Raw genomic sequence first — 20,243 nt, forward strand, 5'->3', positions numbered from 1 at the left:
AACTGAACGCAGTAATCCAGATGGGGTCTGACCAAGGCTATGTACAACTGAAGCATCATTTCCTTCCCTTTTTACTCCAGCTGTTGAAGTGACTGAAGCTGCTTTGGCACACCCTCCAGGACAAAGCAGCCCGTTTCATTGGCACCCCATCCACCACCTTAAACATTCATTCCCTCGACCACTGGCGCACTGTGGCTGCAGTGTGTACCATCTACAAGATGCACTGCAGCAACTCGCCAAGACATCTACCACCTAGAAGGACAAGGACAGCAGGTGCATGGGAACACTGCCACCTCCAAGTTTCCCTCCAAGTCACACACCATCCTGACTTGGAAATATATCGCCGTTCCTTTATTGTCGCTGGCTCTAAATCCTGGAACTGAGTACCTTCTCGACACGGACTGCAGCGGTTGAAGAAGGCAGCTCACCACCACCTTCTCATGGGCAATTAGCGATGGGCAATAAATGCTGGTCGTGCCAGCGATGCACATCCCCATAAATTAATATTTTTTAAAAAAGCGCACAGCCCTCAGGCCTGACCAACAGCACTGGGGAGAAGGAGATCGAAATTGGCTGTGTCTGTGGGGGCGCAAATTGTGGACCGCAGTACAACCCAGGAAAGTTTATGATTCAAGATCCAGTCTGTGCTCTGTTAGCTGAGTTGACCCAAGGTTGCAATTGGCTTCAGTAACCGTGGGCCAGAGAGGGGGAAATTGGCCATGTGTTACTATTTCTGTTCAGATGGGATGGGGGGTACTTTACACACACACCCTATATTTTTCTTCTCCCTAGCTTTTTTTTCCAAGCAAAGAGTTCTTTAACTTAGTTTGATGTGTAAGTGTCTTAGCTTAGAGACTTCAAATACCTGAATGAAGGCAGAGGCGTCTACAGCATGTGTACAGCTGGCTCGTCTGTCACTTCTAGTACAGTATAGAATTAAAGTAATCTGACCTTGGAGTTGACAATTGTATTTGGCACCGATTTATACATTAAGGGGAAAATTTATTAAGTTAAAGGTGGGGGGGGGGGGGGGCGATGCTCTAGCTTTTTAACCCCACACAGCCACGCAACTGACAGAAGCAAATCAAAATGACCCATTTGTTCTGTCTCAGTTCAGTCAAAATCTGGATTATAAAATTATAGAAATCACCACGGAGGAACTTCCTGAACTCTGGCATTGCAATATTCCTGTCTTGCTATTTAAGATCATGCAGATTTGTCAATATTATCTCAAGAATACACAAGAGCTCAAGTTTTGCTGGTCCTGCCCTCCTTTGATGATGTACCTTCTGAATAATGCACTTTGGGTGGTGCTCTTTCACCTCTGGAACCCGGGCTTGAATCCAGGCTAGACTGAGAGGATCCACAAGATCAGTCCATGTGAGGGCGGCGAGGATCCACAAGATCAGTGCATGTGAGGAAGGCGAGGATCCACAAGGTCAGTGTGTGAGGAAGGCGAGGATCCACAAGATCAGTCCATGTGAGGGAGGCGAGGATCACAAGATCAGTCCATGTGAGGGAGGCGAGGATCACAAGATCAGTGCATGTGAGGAAGGCGAGGATCCCAAGATCAGTGCGTGTGAGGGAGGCGAGGATCACGATCAGTGCGTGTGAGGGAGGCGTGGATCACAAGATCAGTGTGGCTGAGGAAGGCTATCCTAACATGTCCATCCAGGAAAAACCCATAGTTTCTCTCCCATCCTTAGTATGAAACTCTTAAAAGATTGAAAGGTTTCTGCCTCCACTACCCTATCCAGAAGTTCACTTCACTTTGCACATTGATCCTTCCTTTTGTGAACAACTTTGATAGTGGTGCTACATTTCCATTTAATCAGTTTGAACTTGTGCTCCCTTTGGATCAAGAGGCAGTTAGATGCTGTGTTGGGGTGACTTTTTTTTCATTTAAATGGATAAACTAGCGTGGGCCAATTGGGCACCATCATTCTCTTACGATAGCAAAATACTGCAGATGCTGGAAATCCGAAATAACAACAGAAAATGCGGGAAAAACTCAGCAGGCCAGGCAACATCCGTGGAGAGAAATTAGAGTCAACGTTTCGGGTCGAAACCCTTTTTCAAAACTGGAAAGGAAGTGAAATAGATCGAAGGCAAGGCTGCGATAGAACAAAAGAAGTGAAGAGACATTAAGAGGTATTCAAAACCAGACGAGATGGTAATAGGACAGTGGAGACCAAAGACGGCTCAGATTAGGTGTGAAGTGTACTGGCAGGATGAGAGACAGCTGCCATGTGGGAGAGAGAAAAAAAAGGAAAAGGGGTGGGGTGGGGGGAAGGGAAGACCCAAAACAAAGGGGTGGGAAAAAAATATATAAGTGAAAATGTAATAGGGGCCGAGGTTATGATCTGAAATTGTTGAACTCGATAATTGAGTCCGGAAGGCTGCAACGTGCCTAATCGGAAGATGAGGTGCTGTTCCTCGAGTTTACGTTGAGCTTCCGTGGAACAATGCAAGAGGCCAAGGACGGTGAGGTCCGAGTGGGAATGGAGCGGTGAATTAAAATGACAGGCGACCGGAAGCTCGGGGTCACCCTTACGGACTGAACGGAGGTGTTCCGCAAAGCGGTCACCCAATCTGCGTTTGGTCTCCCCAATGTAGAGGAGACCGCAACGTGAGCAGCGAATACAGTATACTAGATTGCAAGAAGTACAAGTAAATCGCTGTTTCACCTGGAAGGGGTGTTTGGGGCCCTGGACAGTGGGAAGGGGGGAGGTATAGGGGCAGGTGTTACATCTCCTGCACTTGCACGGGAAGGTGCCAGGCGAAGGGGAAGGGCTGTTGGGGGTGATAGAGGAGTGGACTAGGGTGTCTCGGAGGGAGCGGTCCCTACAGAATGCTGAAAGGGGAGGGATGAGGAAGATGCGTTTGGCGGTGGGATCACTTTGGAGGTAGCGGAAATGGCAGAGAATGATCCGTTGAATGTGGAGGTTGGTGGGGTGAAAGGTGAGGACAAGGGGAACCCTATCGTGGTTCCGGGAGGGAGGGGCAGGGGTGAGGGCAGAAGTGCGGGAGATAGAACGGACACGGTCGAGGGGAATCCTCGGTTGAGGAAAAAGGAAGACCTGTCGGAAGCACTGGTGTGGAAGGTGGCATCGTCGGAGCAGATACGGCGGAGATGGAGAAACTGGGAGAATGGAATAGAGTCCTTACAGGAGGCGGGGTGGGAGGAAGTGTAGTCCAGGTAGCTGTGGGAGTCAGTGGGCTTGTAGTAAATATTGGTCGATAACCTATCCCCAGAGATGGAGACAGAGAAGTCGAGGAAGGGAAGGGAAGAGTCAGAGATGGACCATGTGAAGGTGAGGGAAGGGTGGAAATTGGAGGCAAAGTGAATGAAATTGTCTAATTCGGGGCGAGAGCAGGAAACGGCACCGATACAGTCATCAATGTACCGGAAAAAGAGGTGAGGGAGGGGACCTGAGTAGGACTGGAACAAAGATTGTTCCACATAGCCCACGAAAAGGCAGACATCATTCTCTTCCATGTCTTATTTTGTGACCCATTGGCTCAGGAGCAGTTCAATCGGAGGTCGCAGAGGTGAAAAGGCAGGGTGCTAACCCTTATCCACCTCCAAAAATGACTAGCGTCTTGCTGTTAAAGTTTACCATGAAGCACTGCTCTGGATTTGCCTTTTCTATACTATTTAATATATTCTTTGCCACTGTAAGAATGCTGATTTGGGGCATTCTCGACAGAGTTCCTGTTGGAGAGGGGCAGCTTTACCCTTCCAACCATGCCGTGTACAATCTGAGGCTGCTGATGGTGACGTTGGGTGCATAACGTGTTCACTCCCCAGCACTGACGGCCGTCGCCTCGATGAGAACGTTATTCAGAGCGATTCTAAACAGGTTGGCCGTTTTGCTTTGAGAAAATAATTGATTAGGCTCACCTCTCCATTTTAAAATGTTCCATGTTTCAAGGCCATTACGTTCACCTGGTACACTATTGCACGTTGCCCTAGCGATGGGATCACATGACCAGAATGGCTGCCCCCTCCATTTTGAGCAGGGTCACTCAACGACCAATAAGTGAGCTGCTGTTATTTGATGGGGGACTTTCACGAGTGAGCATCTGATGAGGAGAAAACGCTTTATTTCATCCGCAGCTGCTGCTGACGGGGGCCGAGCACCGTCAGCTACTTTGGCCTAAACCAACCCCCCATCGATCTAAATCAGTACAAATCCCCTGATGTATGCAGAGCCTTGGGCAATCCATTCCTCCTATATTCACCATCCATCTGGAAGGAGATAATGTGAACAGCCAGCAGATAGTCATCTCTCATTAGCAGTCCTGGGACTTTAATATGATTAGGATAAGATGCTGTAAACTGGGACACCCTGCTTCTCTCTTATCAGAGTGCAAGGCTCAATCTTCACACTCTGTCTACGTGTGTGTGTGTTGTGGTGTCCTTCCTTCCCTCGTTCCTCTTTGTGCGCTAGCTGTGCTATGATCACCATCATTCGGAGACTGTGGGGGGAGGGGGCACCTTACAAGAAAGGATGAGAGGCAGAAGTGGGTTGGGGGAGGGGTTCGGAAATGCTCATTTCCTCAAGCCTTTTGTCTTCATGTGCCGCACAGGTGCGTCTTCATCGAGCCTTGGGCTACGAATGCGTTTAAACCCATGTTCCTATTAATTTGCATATAACTCGGGTTGCTGATACTAACCGATCTTGGCGTTCTGATCGAGGAATTAGCCAGCATTGATGCAGCAGCCCTTTCCAAACCTCCAGAAATACTAGCGCAAACTGGGATTGATTTGCCTGGACATGCTGGCAGGAGATGGGGTCCACTGGTTACGGTTTGGAGCTGTAAAGGAAGGGCTACATGTAAAATTTAAATTAAAAAAAAAAAAATTGCAGTCAGAAATCCTGATTTTTTTTTTAAAAGGTGGTTTTTCACCCCTTGACTTTGAGGAGATCAAATGTCTTCCTTCACCCCCTCCCCCAACCCAGCATTTCCGGAGCTCCTGTCTATTTATTTCCTTTTGCAGTATGAGCCGATCTTAGTTGCGGAATTCAAGCTGTACCACCCCCACCCCCACTCCCCCTCCCCCTCCCCTGAAGGCATTGCTTATACTGGAGTCTGGCTCTATGGCCCTACCTTGTCCACTATAAGAGTTTAGATGGTGAAAATCGCTGGACAGGCATAAATCGGCATCTTCAAACGGGAAGTAAGAGGGAGAAAATATGTGTGAGATATGAAAGGACAGGACCCACCCCCCCACCCCCAAACTCCACTTCTGTTTCCCAGATGCCACTAAAACAAACCCATGCAAGTTTTGCCAAGTCCTGGTGTGGTACTTGGGTTATGTCAATGCCGGAGTACGGTATGTTCCAGCAGGACAGGGAGTGAAGATCACTGCTGCCTAATTACTAACTAGCTGAGTTTAATGAGTCACACTTAACAGCCCCAGCATCCTGTACAGCATACCTGGGCATCGTGGGGCACAGAAATCTGACCTAGAAGGAGCCCATCTATAATCTGGGAGAGCCATTCCAACAAAACAGCTGAAGGCAGCGGAGGGCTTTGTGCGGCTGCATTATTAGTGAGGGAGTTCTAGGTGGTGTTTTCAATCCAGTGTTGTAGTGAAAGAAAGAACTTGCATTTATATAGCGTCTTTCACAACTTTAGGACATCCCAAAGCGTATTTTACAGCCAAAGAAGCACTTTTGACCTGTAGTCACTGTTGTAATGTAGGAAACGCGGCAGCCACCTTACGCACAGCAAGATCACACAAACAGCAATGACCAAATCTGTTTAAGTGATGTCGATTGAGGGGTAAATATTGGCCAGGACACCGGGGAGAATTCCCCAGCTCTTCTTCGAACTAGTGCCGTGAGATCTGGTGCATCCCCCTGGGAGGGCAGTTTAACGTCTCATCCGAAAGACTGCATCCCCAACAGTGCAAGCGCTCCCTCCGTACTGCAGCGGGAGTGTCAGCTTGGATTATGCCCTCAAGTCTCTGGAGCTGTAAATGACGACAGTGGAACCATTACCAGCATCTGCTGTCTGGAAAAAATGGGAGCAGTGATTGTTGAAATTAGTGTTGAGCCTGGAAGGTTGTAAAGCGCCCGGTCGAAAGATGAGGTGCTGTTCCTCGAGCTCCTGTTGAGCATCCTAGTCCAGGGCCCTGAGACGCCCAACTAAAGTCAACTAACTTAGAGTTAAACCTGGGACCTGTGTGACTCAGCTCACTGCTTAAATGTGTTTACTGTCAGGGGAGTTGCTGGTGTAGGGTACAAAAGCCCAGCTGAGGTGAGATCATTGTCTGGGCTGGTTTTCTTCCTATGCTGTGCTAATTGTAGTGAAGAGGCAGCGGGCCCTAATGGTGAACTGTTTCAATCTTCATAGCCTGCTCAGCCTTCTCGAAAGGTTATGTTAGACAATGAGACACAAGAGAGCAATTACAACACAGCCAGGGAGCATCACATCACTGCTACCATTGAGGGCAGTGTGGTTTGCCCATTTAGTAATGATTCAGCATGCAGGTTATATGTAGATTATTGGATACCTGGTTTACAAGATGGAATTTAATTGGGGAGAGGAGGATTCAGATGGGTTCAACAGATATCTGGGACTGACCACTGGTGATGTAATTAATAGGCACAGGTGACTGAACTGGGCTGAGGAAGGTGCAGGGCTTCTCCGTCTGTCTGCACTCACTTGTCTCTGAAGTAGAAACGCATCAATTTTTTTTGTCGAACTTTGTAAGTGGTTCCTCCTCAATTGCTGAATTCCTGTCTGAATGAAGGTTTGAAGTGTTTGTGAGTCATGGGGACATGATGCTTCACCTCAGAACTTCACACGGTTCCCTCCACGGCTCAGTGTTCCCGGTGTGGAGCTGGCTCCTATGGACTTGGAACATCCCGGGTTTGATCTCAGTTGGGGTTAGTGATAGGTGCACAGGCATTGATCTCGATGTTCCCGGCTCAGAGAGGTGGGGAAAATTCAGCTAGGGTTCCTGCTACAGATGACTTCCTGGTGATCCCTGCCAAACAGTGAATGTCAGATGAAGTTGGGGGTATGGGGGAGGGCGGTGAGAGGGAGAAGAAATTGGCAGTGATGCCCTCCAAGGTTGAATAGCCAGTCAACACAAGGTCTAGGCTCACACAAAAAGAATGGGCGAGGTAGTGGAGGGTGCCTGTTGTCAGTGGAACTGTACCTTGGGAAGAGTCGATGCCTTCAAAAGTGTCCTAATAATCAGACTCCAGTATTGAACGCTACAGCATATGAGGTGAGAGGAAGGCAAATAAAATGACCCTCGCGCCCCACCCCCCAACCGACTTACCATCGCAGCCAGTTCCATATTTTATACCAACGTTGTTGTTGGTCTCGGGAGAGAAGGGATGTAGAGGGTGTGAGGATGCTCGGTGTAACTCCGTGCCAGCCAGTAATGGAGCCGGCATTAGAGGGCATCTATTTGATTCCAGGTGGATCTGGAAAATCGGGCAGGAAGCCCATTCCACCGGTTCCCTGTCTGTCGTTGCCATTTCTGGAATTGCATGCCGCAGGTTGATGGCTGTGGTTGAGTGTGTCTGTCCAAAGCTGGGCGGGTGGCATTCAAAGCGAGCGTCACAAGACCGGCTGATGACGCATGGTGCACCTCCGGTCATTGAAGCGACACTGGCCCTCCAGCGTTGCAGCGCGCCTTTAAAGATGAAAAAAGAATGCTCCTGCTTCCAGGAGCGCGGATAATTGCAGGGTGATGGGCTGCACGACGGCACCCTGCCAAAATTATTTTAAAAACTTCAAAAACATGGACTCCCCCCTCAGTTGCTGCTCCGGCTGCGCTCTCCATCCTGCTCCTGTGGTAGCCATTGTTACTCCACCCTCCTCGGCGTAGTCATCAATCCCGCCAAGGAGGGCTTACCAAAATGAATTGGCCAGGGTCGGCGGTTGGGGGAAGCGCAGACTCTCTCACCGACCGGCTCCTGCGGCACAGACCCCCCTCACCGACCGGCCCCTGTGGACACAGACCCCCCCCTCACCGACCGGCCCCTGTGGACACCCCCCCTCACCGACCGGCCCCTGTGGACACAGACCCCCCTCACCGACCGGCCCCTGTGGACACAGACCCCCCCTCACCGACCGGCCCCTGTGGACACAGACCCCCCTCGCCGACTGGCTCCTGCGGCACAGACCCCCCCCTCACCGACCAGTGCGACACAGACCCCCCTCACCGACCGGTGCGACACAGACCCCCCTCACCGACCAGACCCTGTGGACACAGACCCCCTTCATCGACCGGCTCCTGTGGACACAGACCCCCCTCACCGACTGGCCCCTGCGGCACAGACCCCCCTCACCGACTGGCCCCTGCGGCACAGAACCCCCCTCACCGACTTCCTGCCAGGATACCTGCTGTAGCAGAAAACATTGCCTTTAAACCGCCCATACTGAGCTTTGTTGCAGCAGTCCCAGATGACGGGCAGAATCAACAGCAAGGGGGGTCGATCCAGTTCCACCTTTTTTGGGTTTTAAATCTGACAGAATTTCTTTTTAAAGCGGTGACGATAAGGCTGGTTTAATTACGGGTTCGTGTGAGGCTGCTGTTTGCCGGGAACTCCATGGCGACGCCGGGGGCAGCTGCTGCCAAAAGGGGCACATCTTGATCCTCAGCTGAGAGCATGAGAAAACCTCGAGTGTTTTTGTGACTCTTCCTTTCTTGAGGGATTTCCTTAGTGTTGAGCAAGGCGATCGGGGCCCTTTGTGTGTCGCCCATTTTGGAGCTGCCTTTGAATGCAGGCTGTTAATAGGAATTCTCCAAGACTCTTGTCATGGCAACCAAAAATAGCACAACAAGCGAATGACTCGAGTATTGAGAGCTGGAGCCCTGCCGTTTGAAAGGCTATTAGCACCAGCGTGGATTGACACTTTTTGTTCCTGGGCTGGGGCCTTTTCCCACCCACCCCCTTGATGCACTGAGCCCCAGTGCATGGGTGCCTCAAAGTGTCGGTGCGATAGCACTGGCCCGCGGTCCTGGTTCCTTGACGGCCTTTCTTCTCGCCTTGGCTGTGCCGCTGGAGGTGGCAATTGACGGGCTGCTCAACTACATGGGGCATCCGCGGACGCGCCCGTTCCTGCAGTCTGCGCACTTCAGTGTGCCACGAGGAGTCACTCAGACGACTATTGTGAGTGGGAACCCAGCCCCTTAAATGGCCGAGGAATGCTTAGGCCAGTCGTGGTGCCTCCACTGCCACCCCAAGCTGAGCTCAGCCAGTGCAGCACAGGCCCGGAATCAAACCGGGTCTGTATGTTTCGGGAGCACATCATGAAGTGCATTTACCAGCCAACCCATTGGAGGGGGTGCGGTGTGCAGATAATTTACGCTGGTGAATTTCTTTGGGGCTTTCCCTGCTCCGCCACCGTAAGTTCGGCGGGAACCCGTGCCGTTACATCAGCGCACCGAGGCACCCATCCAACAGGGGCTTGGTATTTCAAAAAAGCAAGAAAGAGCTAATCCAGTGGAACCACCACTGACAGCCACAGCTCAGGAACAAAGCGTCAATCCACACCTTTCAAACACCTTCACTGGCCGGTCGTGCCTTCAGCCGCCTCGGCCCTAAGCTCTGGAATTCCATCTCTACACCTCTCTGCTGCTCTACCTTGCTCCCCTCCTTTAAAACAATCCTTAAAAGCTACCTCTTACATGTCCTAATGTCTCCTTCTTTGGCTTTGTGTCAATTTTTTTGTCCAATAACGCTCCTGTGAAGCTCCTTGGGATATTTTACTACGTTAACTGTGCTATATAAATGCTTATTGTTGTTGGGCTATCTGTTGGTTGCCATTAGCTTTGGTGAAGAACTAGACTCCAATCCAGTGGTTCATAATTCAACTCCCAACCCTGATGGTCTCTTGAGTTCCATGGCTCCCTGTACCAAGTTTGGCTGATAGTCAAACAAGTGATAATGGGGAGCCCATCATGGGCATTACCTGTCAGGGGTGCAGGAAGATAAATCACAAATAGAGGTATAGAGTACAAAAGTGTGGAAATTATGATGAACCTGTATAAAACACTGGTTTGGCCCCAACTGGAGTATTGTGTCCAATTCTGGGCACCACACTTTAGGAAGGATGTGAAGGGTGCAGAAAAGATTTACGAGAATGATTCCAGGAATGAGGGACTTCAGTTACGTGGATCGACTGGAGAAGCTGTGATTGTTCTCCTTGGAGCAGAGAAGAGTGAGAGGAGATTTGATAGAGGTGTTCAAAATCATGAGGGGCCTGGACAAGGTTCCCATTGGCGGAAGGATCGAGAACCAGAGGACACAGATTTAAGGTGATTGGCAAAAGAACCAAAGGCGATGTAAGAAAAAACATTTTTACGCAGCGAGTGGTTAAGATCTGGATTGCACTGCCTGAAAGGGTGATGGAGGCAGATTCAATCACAGCTTTCAAAAGGGAGTTGGATAAGTATCTGAAGGAAAAAAAAATTGCAGGGCTACAGGGAAAGGGCAGGGGAGTGGGACTAGCTGAGAGTCGGCACAGGCTCGATGGGCCGAATGGCCTTCTTCCGCGCTGTAACCATTCTATGATTCTCAATCGGCTCATGGGTTTATCCCAGGTCCTTGGCAAGGCCACATTTATTGCCCATCCCCTGGTGTTGATGAGCCTACTTCTTGAACTGCTGCTGTCCTTGTGGTGATGTCGCTGCCCCTGTGGCGCTGTACAGGCTTCCTTTTGCCCAATGCAGAACGCTACAGCCCAGGTTAAAAAGATCCCACCTGGAGGAGGATAATAGCGAGAGACAAGAAGGGCATGAAAGAGGATATGAACAGGGAAGGTCCTTTTCGATCCTTCCATCTGTGCAGCTATCTGATTTTAACCGAGGCGGGGGGGAGCAGAGACACGCTGAAGTGGTCTCAAGATCCCTGGGCTAGGGGAGGGAAAGAGTCAGCCAGGGTTGATTGCTATCCGGTTGACGCCTACTGGAAAGTGTGGAAGTCGGGTTAGGGCAGGATCGGACTTGTCAGTGCTGCCTCATAACGCAATTAATGGCTAGTTGTGAGAGGCAGTGGAAGCCTGCTGGCGTCCATGGAACCATACCCCAGCATGAATCAGCACCTTCCGGAGAGAAGTTGAGGAGAGAAAAAAAGACATCATTATGTTACTGGAGGATCTGGCATGAATGAGCAGGCCCGGCCTGGTTCATTGTCCTTGAAGGAGCCTCACTGGTTGCTATGGGGACCAGAGGCTAGGGGTCATGCTCTTTGCACCCTAAAAGGTTGATTGACTGATGTAGGGTTTAATAATGCAGCTGTAATTTTTTTTTCTTTATCATCGTCCTTTTGGCTGGAAAATTGAAGCTGACATTTAAAAAGGGCATATTACACCGCAGCAGTAATGAATGAAGGCCTTGCGTGTATTGTGCCGTGGGATGGCGGTTAGGCCAGTGGAGTGAAAGGACAAAGCCGATGGGCCAAGTCCTTTTAATGTAGCTGCCTGCCTTCAGTTCCATGGTCTGGTACGTACATAAGATTATTGCTGCTGGCTGATTCCGTATTGCCTCTTTTATCTTGGGACAAAATTGGATTTTTTTTTCCTTTTTTACTGAAGTACTTTCAATGAATGAATTCCAAGGCCTTCAGTTCAAACCTCAATCTCGACAGACATTTGGACCAATAATCGTTGCTCTACTGCCAACGTGTGGGCAGGATTCTTGCCCCCCGCTTGCTGATGCTGGTGTGTACCGAGTGCTGGAAAGTGGGGCAAAGCTGCTTTTATTGTGGATGGGGAGAGGAAACCGATTTCTGCACAGTTTTGATTTTTGACTTGTGGAAAGTTGTGTCCTGATGAGGTGCCTCACTTTTATGCAGTAATGTCAGTGGATATGTGTGGAAAGCCTTTGTGATGTGAGCAGATAGATTGTGTTGAACTTCTGACAGGTAGAGGGTTATTACCAGATAGGGGTGAATATTTATTTTTGGTTATTTTCCTGGCCAGCTTTCTCCCCTCTTGAAGTTGCCTGCCTGGTTGCTGAGGTGTGGTTCCACAGGTATCCTTCGGTATATGGTACCTTTGCCGTGAGGCTGTCAATCGTCCGTGAACCTCTGAGGCACGGCCAGTCATTTTAAAAGAAAGCGGACTGAGCATTAGTTCGCCTGAATACAGTAAAGCAAGTTAACCCAGGGGACTGAGTGGAGTGTCGGTCGGTCACTCAACTGCAGGCATGTAGGACCGTGATCTGGTTCTCGTCCAGTGTCCATGCACGCGCACGTCCAGCAAGGAGGGCTGCTGGATAGTGATCAGGGGCAGGAATCGCTGGCTTGACATTCATTCGTTTCCCCTTCCCCCTCCCTCCACCCCCCCCCCTTGGGTGGCAAGCCTCCTGTCTGCCCTTTGGTTGCTCGACAGAGAGTGGCCAGAGCTGAGACGTTTCTATCCGCTGCCCCAAGACCAGCTGAAGACCTTGCCTTCGTTACTTTGCCCACCCTCAGTCCTCACCAAGTGGTAGAGGAGAAGGTGGTCAACCTCAAGGTGGGGCAAAAACACACAAGGAGGGTGGGGGGTGACTGGGTGGGGGAGGGGTGGTTTTAACAGTGAGGTGCTACATTGCAGCTCGATATATTTCACTGCCCATGAGTCGGCTGTTCATGTTAAAAGAAAGTTGGCTGAGCATTAGTTCGCCTGAATACAGTAAAGCAAGTTAACCAAGGGGTCCGAGTTAGCAAAGTGGAACTTGGTTAACCAGAGTTAAAAGTGGAACCATTGTGTCATTGCTAACTAGAACTGGTTACGTGCTTACCCAACTGAAGCGGCAGCCCTCGCTCTCGTCATTCCCAGAGTATTGAAATACAAGTGCAGGTGGTGGCTACGGCTCTTGCAGACTAGAGAGTTAAAGTGGAAGGTTTCTTTTTTGAAAAACCCCTTTGAGTTGGAGAGAGGGAGAGGGAGAGAGAGAGAGAGCGAGCGAGCGCCCAATTCTCAGGCGCCAGTATCCAGAGCCCAGCTCGGCTAACAAAACCCTGCTTTCTGTGCCTGACCTCTTGAGTAAAGTGGATGTGTGTGCTTTTGCACTGCTGAGTAAGCTGCGAAGAATAAATCAGTCCTTGGGGACTGGGGAGGACAAACAGCTATGTAAATGCTTTCTCAGAGGAACAATCTCGGCCTTTCACGTTGTAAATGATTGCAGAATTATTCATGCAGGAGGTATTTTCTGGCACGAAGCTGTTCCAGAGTGTGATCTGACCGATTGTGGATTGTAGTGTATCCAGTAATTGGGGGGCAGAGCTGTAATGAAAGTGAAGGTGTGTGTTAATCTGCTAATACGTTGGCAATTAATTTGGGTGCTGGGCACAGGTTTTATTTAACCCATAGCTCAGGAGGTGGTGAGGCCAATTATAGCACCTCCCCACTCCCACCCCCACCAAACACAGCTCCATTTGAGACCAGCTAACTCAGATTGAGCTTCCCTGGCCTGAATGTCATAGCACAGAAACTGTCCTCCCGAGAGTCCCGACCTACCAAGCCTGTGTCGGTGCTTTTCTCCACACGGGCCACATTGTCTAACCCCGCTCTCCTGCTCCTTCCCATCAGCTTCAGAGTCCTTTTTTAATCAACAATCTAACTCTTAATTAAAGTAGTCTTGTGATGCTCAAGTTTGAAGAGGACATGCAGGGGGATAATCTAATGGCTCACTCTTATGCTGAGTAGTGCACTGCCTAACTGAACCAGCAGTCTGTCTCTCGTTAGCTTAATCAATCTCTTGGTCACTATCTCTTAGTCTCACTGCATTTGTGTGTGACTTGTGTTCTCTCGCTGTCTGTCTCTTTCCTTCTTTGTCTCTCCTTCTTTATCACTTTCAGGGTCTTGCTGTATCTACACTCCCTCCTTTCTCTCACTTTGACTCTCCCCCTGGCTCCCTCCCCCCCACCCCCGGCTCCCTCTCTTTTTCCCCCTCCCCCCACCCACTGCTCCCTCCCCCCACCCCCGGCTCCCTCTCTTTTTCCCCTGCCCCCACCCCCGGCTCTCTCTCCCCCGGCTCCCTCTCTTTCCCCCCCCCCCCCCCCCCCCCTCGGCTCCCTCTCTTCCCCTGCCCCTCCCCGGCTCCCTCTCTTTCTCCCTCCCCCGGTTCTCTCTCTGCTTTCTTGCTTTCTTTCTTTCTCTCCCCCGGCTCCCTTTCTCCCCCAGCTCCCTTTCTCCCCCTCCCCTCCCACCCCCAACTTTCGCTCCCCCCAACTTCCACTCCTTCGCTCTCCCCTCCCCCCCCCCCGCATCTTTTCTCTCTCGTCTCTTCCTCCTCTCCCTCTCTTTCACTTTGTGCTTTCTCATTCGTTTTTCCTTCTGTTTGCTGCTTGTGTGTTGTAGGCCTTGTATCCAGGGAAAATAGCGTGGTTTGCTTTTCTTTCTGCTTCGTGCTGCCTGTCGCTCCCCATGGAACAGGTATAGTAGAGACCTGAAAAGCTTTGTTTTAATGAAACTAAACCGGTTGAAGTATGAACCTGATGGCCAGCCTTGTGTCTGGATCACAGTACCTGCAGTAGCAGTGCCCGGGAATGTCTGGTCCACGGCGCCCGGGAATGTCTGGTTCACGGCGCCCGGGAATGTCTGGTGCACGGCGCCCGGGAATGTCTGGTGCACAGCGCCCGGGAATGTCTGGTGCACGGCGCCCGGGAATGTCTGAAATAAAAACAGAAAATGCTGGAAATACTCAGCAGGTCAGGCAGCATCTGTGGAGAGAGAAACAGAGTTAACGTTTCAGGTCGAAATGGAACAGATTTTTAAGCAAGTGTAGGGGCTGGAAATGGAGGGGAGGAAAGAACAAAAGGGAAGGTCTGTGATAGGATAGAAGGCAGGAGAGATTAAGAGCCATTAAGAGATATTCAAGGCAAAAGGAGATGGTAATGGGACAGGGTAAGGAACAAAGGATGGCTCTAGATGAAGTGTGAATTGCGCTGGCAGAATGAAAGACAGCTGCCATGTGGGAGAGAAGAACAGAACAAAAGTGTGGATAAAATATATATATATATATATATATATATATGTTATGATCTGAAATTGTTGAATTCTATGTTGAGTCCAGAAGGCTGTAAAGTGCCTAATCGGAAGATGAGGTGCTGTTCCTCGAGCTTACGCTGAGCTTACGTGGAACAATGCAAGAGGCTGCGGACGGTGAGGTCCGAGTGGGAATGGAGCGGTGAATTAAAGTGACAGGCGACCGGAAGCTCGGGGTCCCCCTTACGGACTGAACAGAGGTGTTCCGCAAAGCGGTCACCCAATCTGCGTTTGGTCTCCCCAATGTAGAGGAGACCACATCGTGAGCAGCGAATACAGTATACTAGATTACAAGAAGTACAAGTAAATCGCTGTTTCACCTGGAAGGGGTGTTTGGGACCCTGGACAGTGGGAAGTGGGGAGGTATAAAGGCATGTGTTGCATCTCCTGCACTTGCACGGGAAGGTGCCGGGCGAAGGGGAAGGGGTGTTGGGGGCGATAGAGGAGTGGATTAGGGTGTTGCGGAGGGAGTGGTCCCTTCGGAATGCTGAAAGGGGAGGTGAGGGGAAGATGCGTTTGGTGGTGGGATCACGCTGGAGGTGGCGGAAATGGCGGAGGATGATCCGTTGAATGTGGAGGCTGGTGGGGTGAAAGTTGAGGACAAGGGGAACTCAATCGTGGTTCCGGGAGGGAGAGGCAGGGGTAGGGGTGAGAGCAGAAGTGCGGGAGATAGAACGGACCCGGTTGAGGGCTGTGTCAACCACTGTAGAGGGGAATCCTCGGTTGAGGAAAAAGGAAGACATGTCGGAAGCACTGGTATGGAAGGTGGCATCGTCAGAGCAGATGCGGCGGAGACGGAGAAACTGGGAGACTCGAATAGAGTCCTTACAGGAGGCGGGGTGGGAGGAAGTGTAGTTCAGGTAGTTGTGGGAGTCAGTGGGCTTGTAGTGAATGTTGGTCAATAACCTATCCCCAGAGATGGAGACGGAGAAGTCGAGGAAGGGAAGGGAAGAGTCGGAGATGGACCATGTGAAGGTGAGGGAAGGGTGGAAATTGGAAGCAAAGTGAATGAAATTTTCTAGTTCAGGGCGAGAGCAGGAAACTGCACTGATACAGTCATCAATGTACCGGAAAAAGAGGTGAGGGAGGGGACCTGAGTAGAACTGGAACAAAGAGTGTTCCACATATCCCACGAAAAGGCAGACATAGCTAGGACCTATGCGGGTTCCCATAGCAACACCTTTGATTTGGAGGAAGTGAGTGGAGTCAAAGTAGAAGTTGTTCAATGTGGGAACAAGTTCAGCCAGGCGGAGGAGGGTGGTGGTGGATGGGGACTGGTCGGGCCTCTGTTCAAGGAAGAAGCGGAGCGCCCTCAGGCCATCCTGGTGGGGGATGGTGGTGCAGAGGGATGTCTGGCGCCCCGTGCCCGGGAATGTCTGGCGCCCCGTGCCCGGGAATGTCTGGTGCCCGGGAATGTCTGGCGCCCGGTGCCCGGGAATGTCTGGCGCCCAGTGCCCGGGAATGTCTGGCGCCCCGTGCCCGGGAATGTCTGGCGTCCGGTGCCCGGGAATGTCTGGCGCCCGGTGCCCAGGAATGTCTGGCGCCCGGTGCCCGGGAATGTCTGGTCCACGGTGCCCGGGAATGTGCACCCTCCTGTTGGTTGCAGAATCCGAGTGTTTATAAAGCTGCTGCTTTGTGTGGAAATCCTTCTGTAATTGAAAAAGAGCTTAATGCTGCTACATGCTGACATTCTTTGTGGCTGACTCAGCCAGTGGCACACGTGGTAAGGTGCAGCTTAGGCTGTAACGTGACGTCTATGTGCACAGCTTAGGCCCTTAAAAAGCAGGGATTGACTCAGATTCCGAGCAAGAAGACATTGGCAGAAGGAAAGGAAGGGAGGAAGTAAAAATGCCAAACAGTGTAATGTGGTATTAAACCTCAAACCTCTTAAAGGGACATGGTCCTAATCCAAAGCAATAATGAGTCACTGATTAAAGCACTAAATGGTGCCACGCTCACAAACCTTTTGTCAGTGCCACTTGTCACAATGCAGGAGTTATCTGGGATAGCTTAAAGTTCCCCACCCTCACTTCTCAGAGGAACTCTTGCTGCATGTGGAATCTCATGGCATGCCAGAGGCCTGCAACAGTAGGCCGCATCCTGCCAACACTTGCACTGCTAAAAGTAGGGATGCATGCCACATGGTTTATAGGAATAAGTGTCATTCAGCACATTCGCAACTCCGTTTTCTGTTCTAAAAAAAAAAATGAAATTCAGGTCAGTCCGTGGAAAATCAGACGGAGCAGTGTTTGGTGCTGAGGTTGGAAAGGCCAGTGCCCCTCAGCGCTCCCCCAGAATATATAGAACATGGTTTTGTTTTTGCACTGATGGCTGGGGGCAGTGCTACACATCTGGCCTGGTGTTTGCCAACCTTTGTGACTTCTGCGAAGGAAAGCCTAGTCAACAACAACTTTCATTTATATAGCGCCTTTAACATAGTAAAACGTCAAAAGGTTCTTCCAGCATTGATCGGAAATAAGACAGGAGCCAGGAAAATAATCCAAATATTCAAAGCCTTCGTGCGGCAGCATTGGTGAGCCTGGAAGCAGGGCATCGAGACAGGCCTCAACACTTGGGGTCCTTTAGTTTTCCAGCTCCTCCCCCATCTTTTCCCAACACCCACCACCCCTTATAGTGCCAATTTTCTCTCCTCCAGAAGGCACTGGCTCCCTGCTGGGAAAATCAGCCGCCCTCAACCGTGCCACAGTGCCTGTCCCTTTCTCTAAGATTTAACGGTAAGTGTCAGCAGGCTAAACAGCTGTGGGGACCTCGCAGCTGAGTCAGGTCCTGCCCTCATCGAGTATTATTTCTCGGGAACGTTTTTCTACATTAAAGGTGCTATATAAATGCAAGTTGTTGTTATTCACACGTGCACTGCGGGGGGCACTGAGTAGCGATCGGGGGTGGTGGGAGTTGGGGGGGGGTCGGGGGGGGGGGTGGTCAAACTTGGCCAATTTCCCCCACTCTCCCGCAGACCCAGGGCGCTGAAGGTAATTCTAGCGTTCCTGACACTGAGAGCAGACCTTTCACTGTAGACCAAGGATTGAACCTGGGACCATCCTCGTCTGTACAGCTCACCTACTCGCTGAGCTATCAGGGCAGCCGCTGCGTTAACCAATAAGAATGATTCCAATGACCATAGTGCGGCTTTTGCAGATGCTAATTCCCCCCCCCCTCCACACACCCCCGCCGCCCCCCCCAGCATAAAGGGAGTCCCGTGCAAGTTTACATCTCAATCAGTCCTCGGACTCTGTGGGTGCTGACGGCCATGCTCGTAAACATGCTGCTGACTACCCACTGCCATTGAAGTCCTGCAGTACTTGTATCCTCCTGTTTCGACGGTTCGTTATTGGGTTGAGATTAAAGGGGGAAAAAACGGCAAATAACACAAATCTGAAGTAAAAATGGAAAATGCAGGTAATACACAGGCCAGTCAGCATCAATAAAGAGTGATTCAAGTGGCAGATCCTTTGTTATAATGCATTGCAGAAAAATCAATAGAAATTACAACACAGAAACAGGCCATTTGGCCCAACTAGTCCGTGTCGGCATTTACCCAACATGCACGCTCATCGTTGGTTCCCTTGGGCCTTCCACTTGAAACATTGCCAGCTATCGACGGTCCCAAACTTGAGAGAGGCCGAGGGGAAATATTGATGATGTCTTGTTTTCTCAACAGGTAGACGACGCCATGCTGATGTTTGACAAGACGACCAATCGACATCGAGGTAAGCGTCCAGTCCGGTGTTGATTCTCTTTTTGTTTTGCGGAGATGGATTTGCACAGCTGACCCGCGGTCTCGTGGATCCCACACTTGGCTCTCAGTGGCCACGACTGGGATTCCTCCATAGAGCAAAACTAGTGTTCAAGTTGCTGTCCCGTCCCCTCCCCTTGAGTTTTTGTAGCTGGTTGCAAGTATTGTCACCCAAGAAGACTGAAGCTTATAGTTTGTTGGAAAATTATTTTTAAATTTGTTTTAGCCGCTTGCACCTCTGTTCATATTGTATAATTCACATCCCTTTTGCACTGTATAATAACAAATCTCTTTATACTGAACAATTCACTTCCTCTACACTGTATAATTCACATCAGTTAATACTGTATAATTCACATCCATCTATACTGCACTTCCTTTACACTATATAAATTCACATCTATTTATATTATCCAGTTTATACCTGTTTTATTGTATAATGCATGTTCCTTTACACAGAAAACTGGGCCTGAGCCCCAGCTGTGTGTTTTATTGGGACACTTTCATGAATCTAAACACTCATCATTCTTCTCCCAAACTATCCATTGTTTGTATAAGGATATTGGCACAAACAGGCTCTTGGACGCCCCCCCCCCAAACAACGCCAGTGTTGACTCTACCTGAGCCCGCGGGTCACATTCACTCCTTGATTCCTTCACAGCCGTACAGTTCCATCACAGTGAGGGGCATCAGGGGCAGAGGAGACCGATGGTTTCGTTCCAACTGGGAATGCCCTGCCCAGCACATTTGTGCAAAATTCCTTTTGTGTGCTATATTTTACATAGTTGTTAACCAGGAGAGAAAGTGAATGAGTAATGGAGAAAGAAAGAGAGAGAAAAAGCGTGACTGAGAATAAAAGATAGAGAGTAGATTGAAAAGAGAGAGAGCCATTCTGTGTTAACTTTCCCCCCTGGCAGTGCATGGACCCATCTAATGATTGGAAAATGATGATGGGTGACAGCAGTATTATTATCTAATACAGATACAGCGATGCTGATAATGTTGTGTTCACACTGACTGATGTCTTTATTAACACCAGCGACCCTGAGCACCTCGTATCAAAATGTACAAGCCCAATATTGCACAGACCAGTTTAAAAAGACACGGCAGCTGATTAAAAGGTGACATTCTCACATCGCTAACATTAATGAGAGAACACCTCAAATTAAAATCTGCAGCGAGTGAAGCATCTCATGGTGCCACAGCCTTTTAGTCAGATGGTTAAAAATCCAAAGTGTGAACTCCTTCACCAGCGCCCTGGGTGGAATAGAGCCGAACAAGGCAGATAGTCCCAGCTCAGTTATCTAGTGTGTGCCGAGTTAGCGGACCTCGGCTGGCCGTGGTTACGGGGGTGGGGAGGGGGGGGGTTAATACAGTTTTGGATGCGACGTTAAACCGAGGTCCCGTCTGCTCTCTGAGGCGGACGTAAAAGATCCCATGCCACTATTTCGAAGAAGAGCAGGGGAATTATCCCCGGTGT

At 50.1% G+C, this 20,243-nt stretch overlaps 1 protein-coding gene across 6 annotated transcripts in view; it reads left to right on the forward strand.

Moving 5' to 3' along the window:
• The window catches only part of msi1b (musashi RNA binding protein 1b), a 141,393-nt gene that overhangs the window by 79,916 nt on the left and 41,234 nt on the right, over window positions 1-20,243 (forward strand). For 5 of the 6 annotated variants that reach the window (XM_085961860.1, XM_085961861.1, XM_085961862.1 and 2 more), the window contains one exon: window positions 18,689-18,737. In XM_085961860.1, coding sequence (XP_085817986.1) covers window positions 18,689-18,737 — 49 coding nt within the window. Of the gene's footprint in view, window positions 1-14,354; window positions 14,398-18,688; window positions 18,738-20,243 lie in introns of those variants that run through there. The other variant, XM_085961863.1, reaches the window with a different exon arrangement.

The sequence above is a fragment of the Somniosus microcephalus genome, chromosome 19, assembly GCF_052327205.1.
Source record: "Somniosus microcephalus isolate GS21.2 chromosome 19, FLI_Smic_1.0, whole genome shotgun sequence".
NCBI classification, from domain to species: Eukaryota; Metazoa; Chordata; class Chondrichthyes; order Squaliformes; family Somniosidae; genus Somniosus; species Somniosus microcephalus.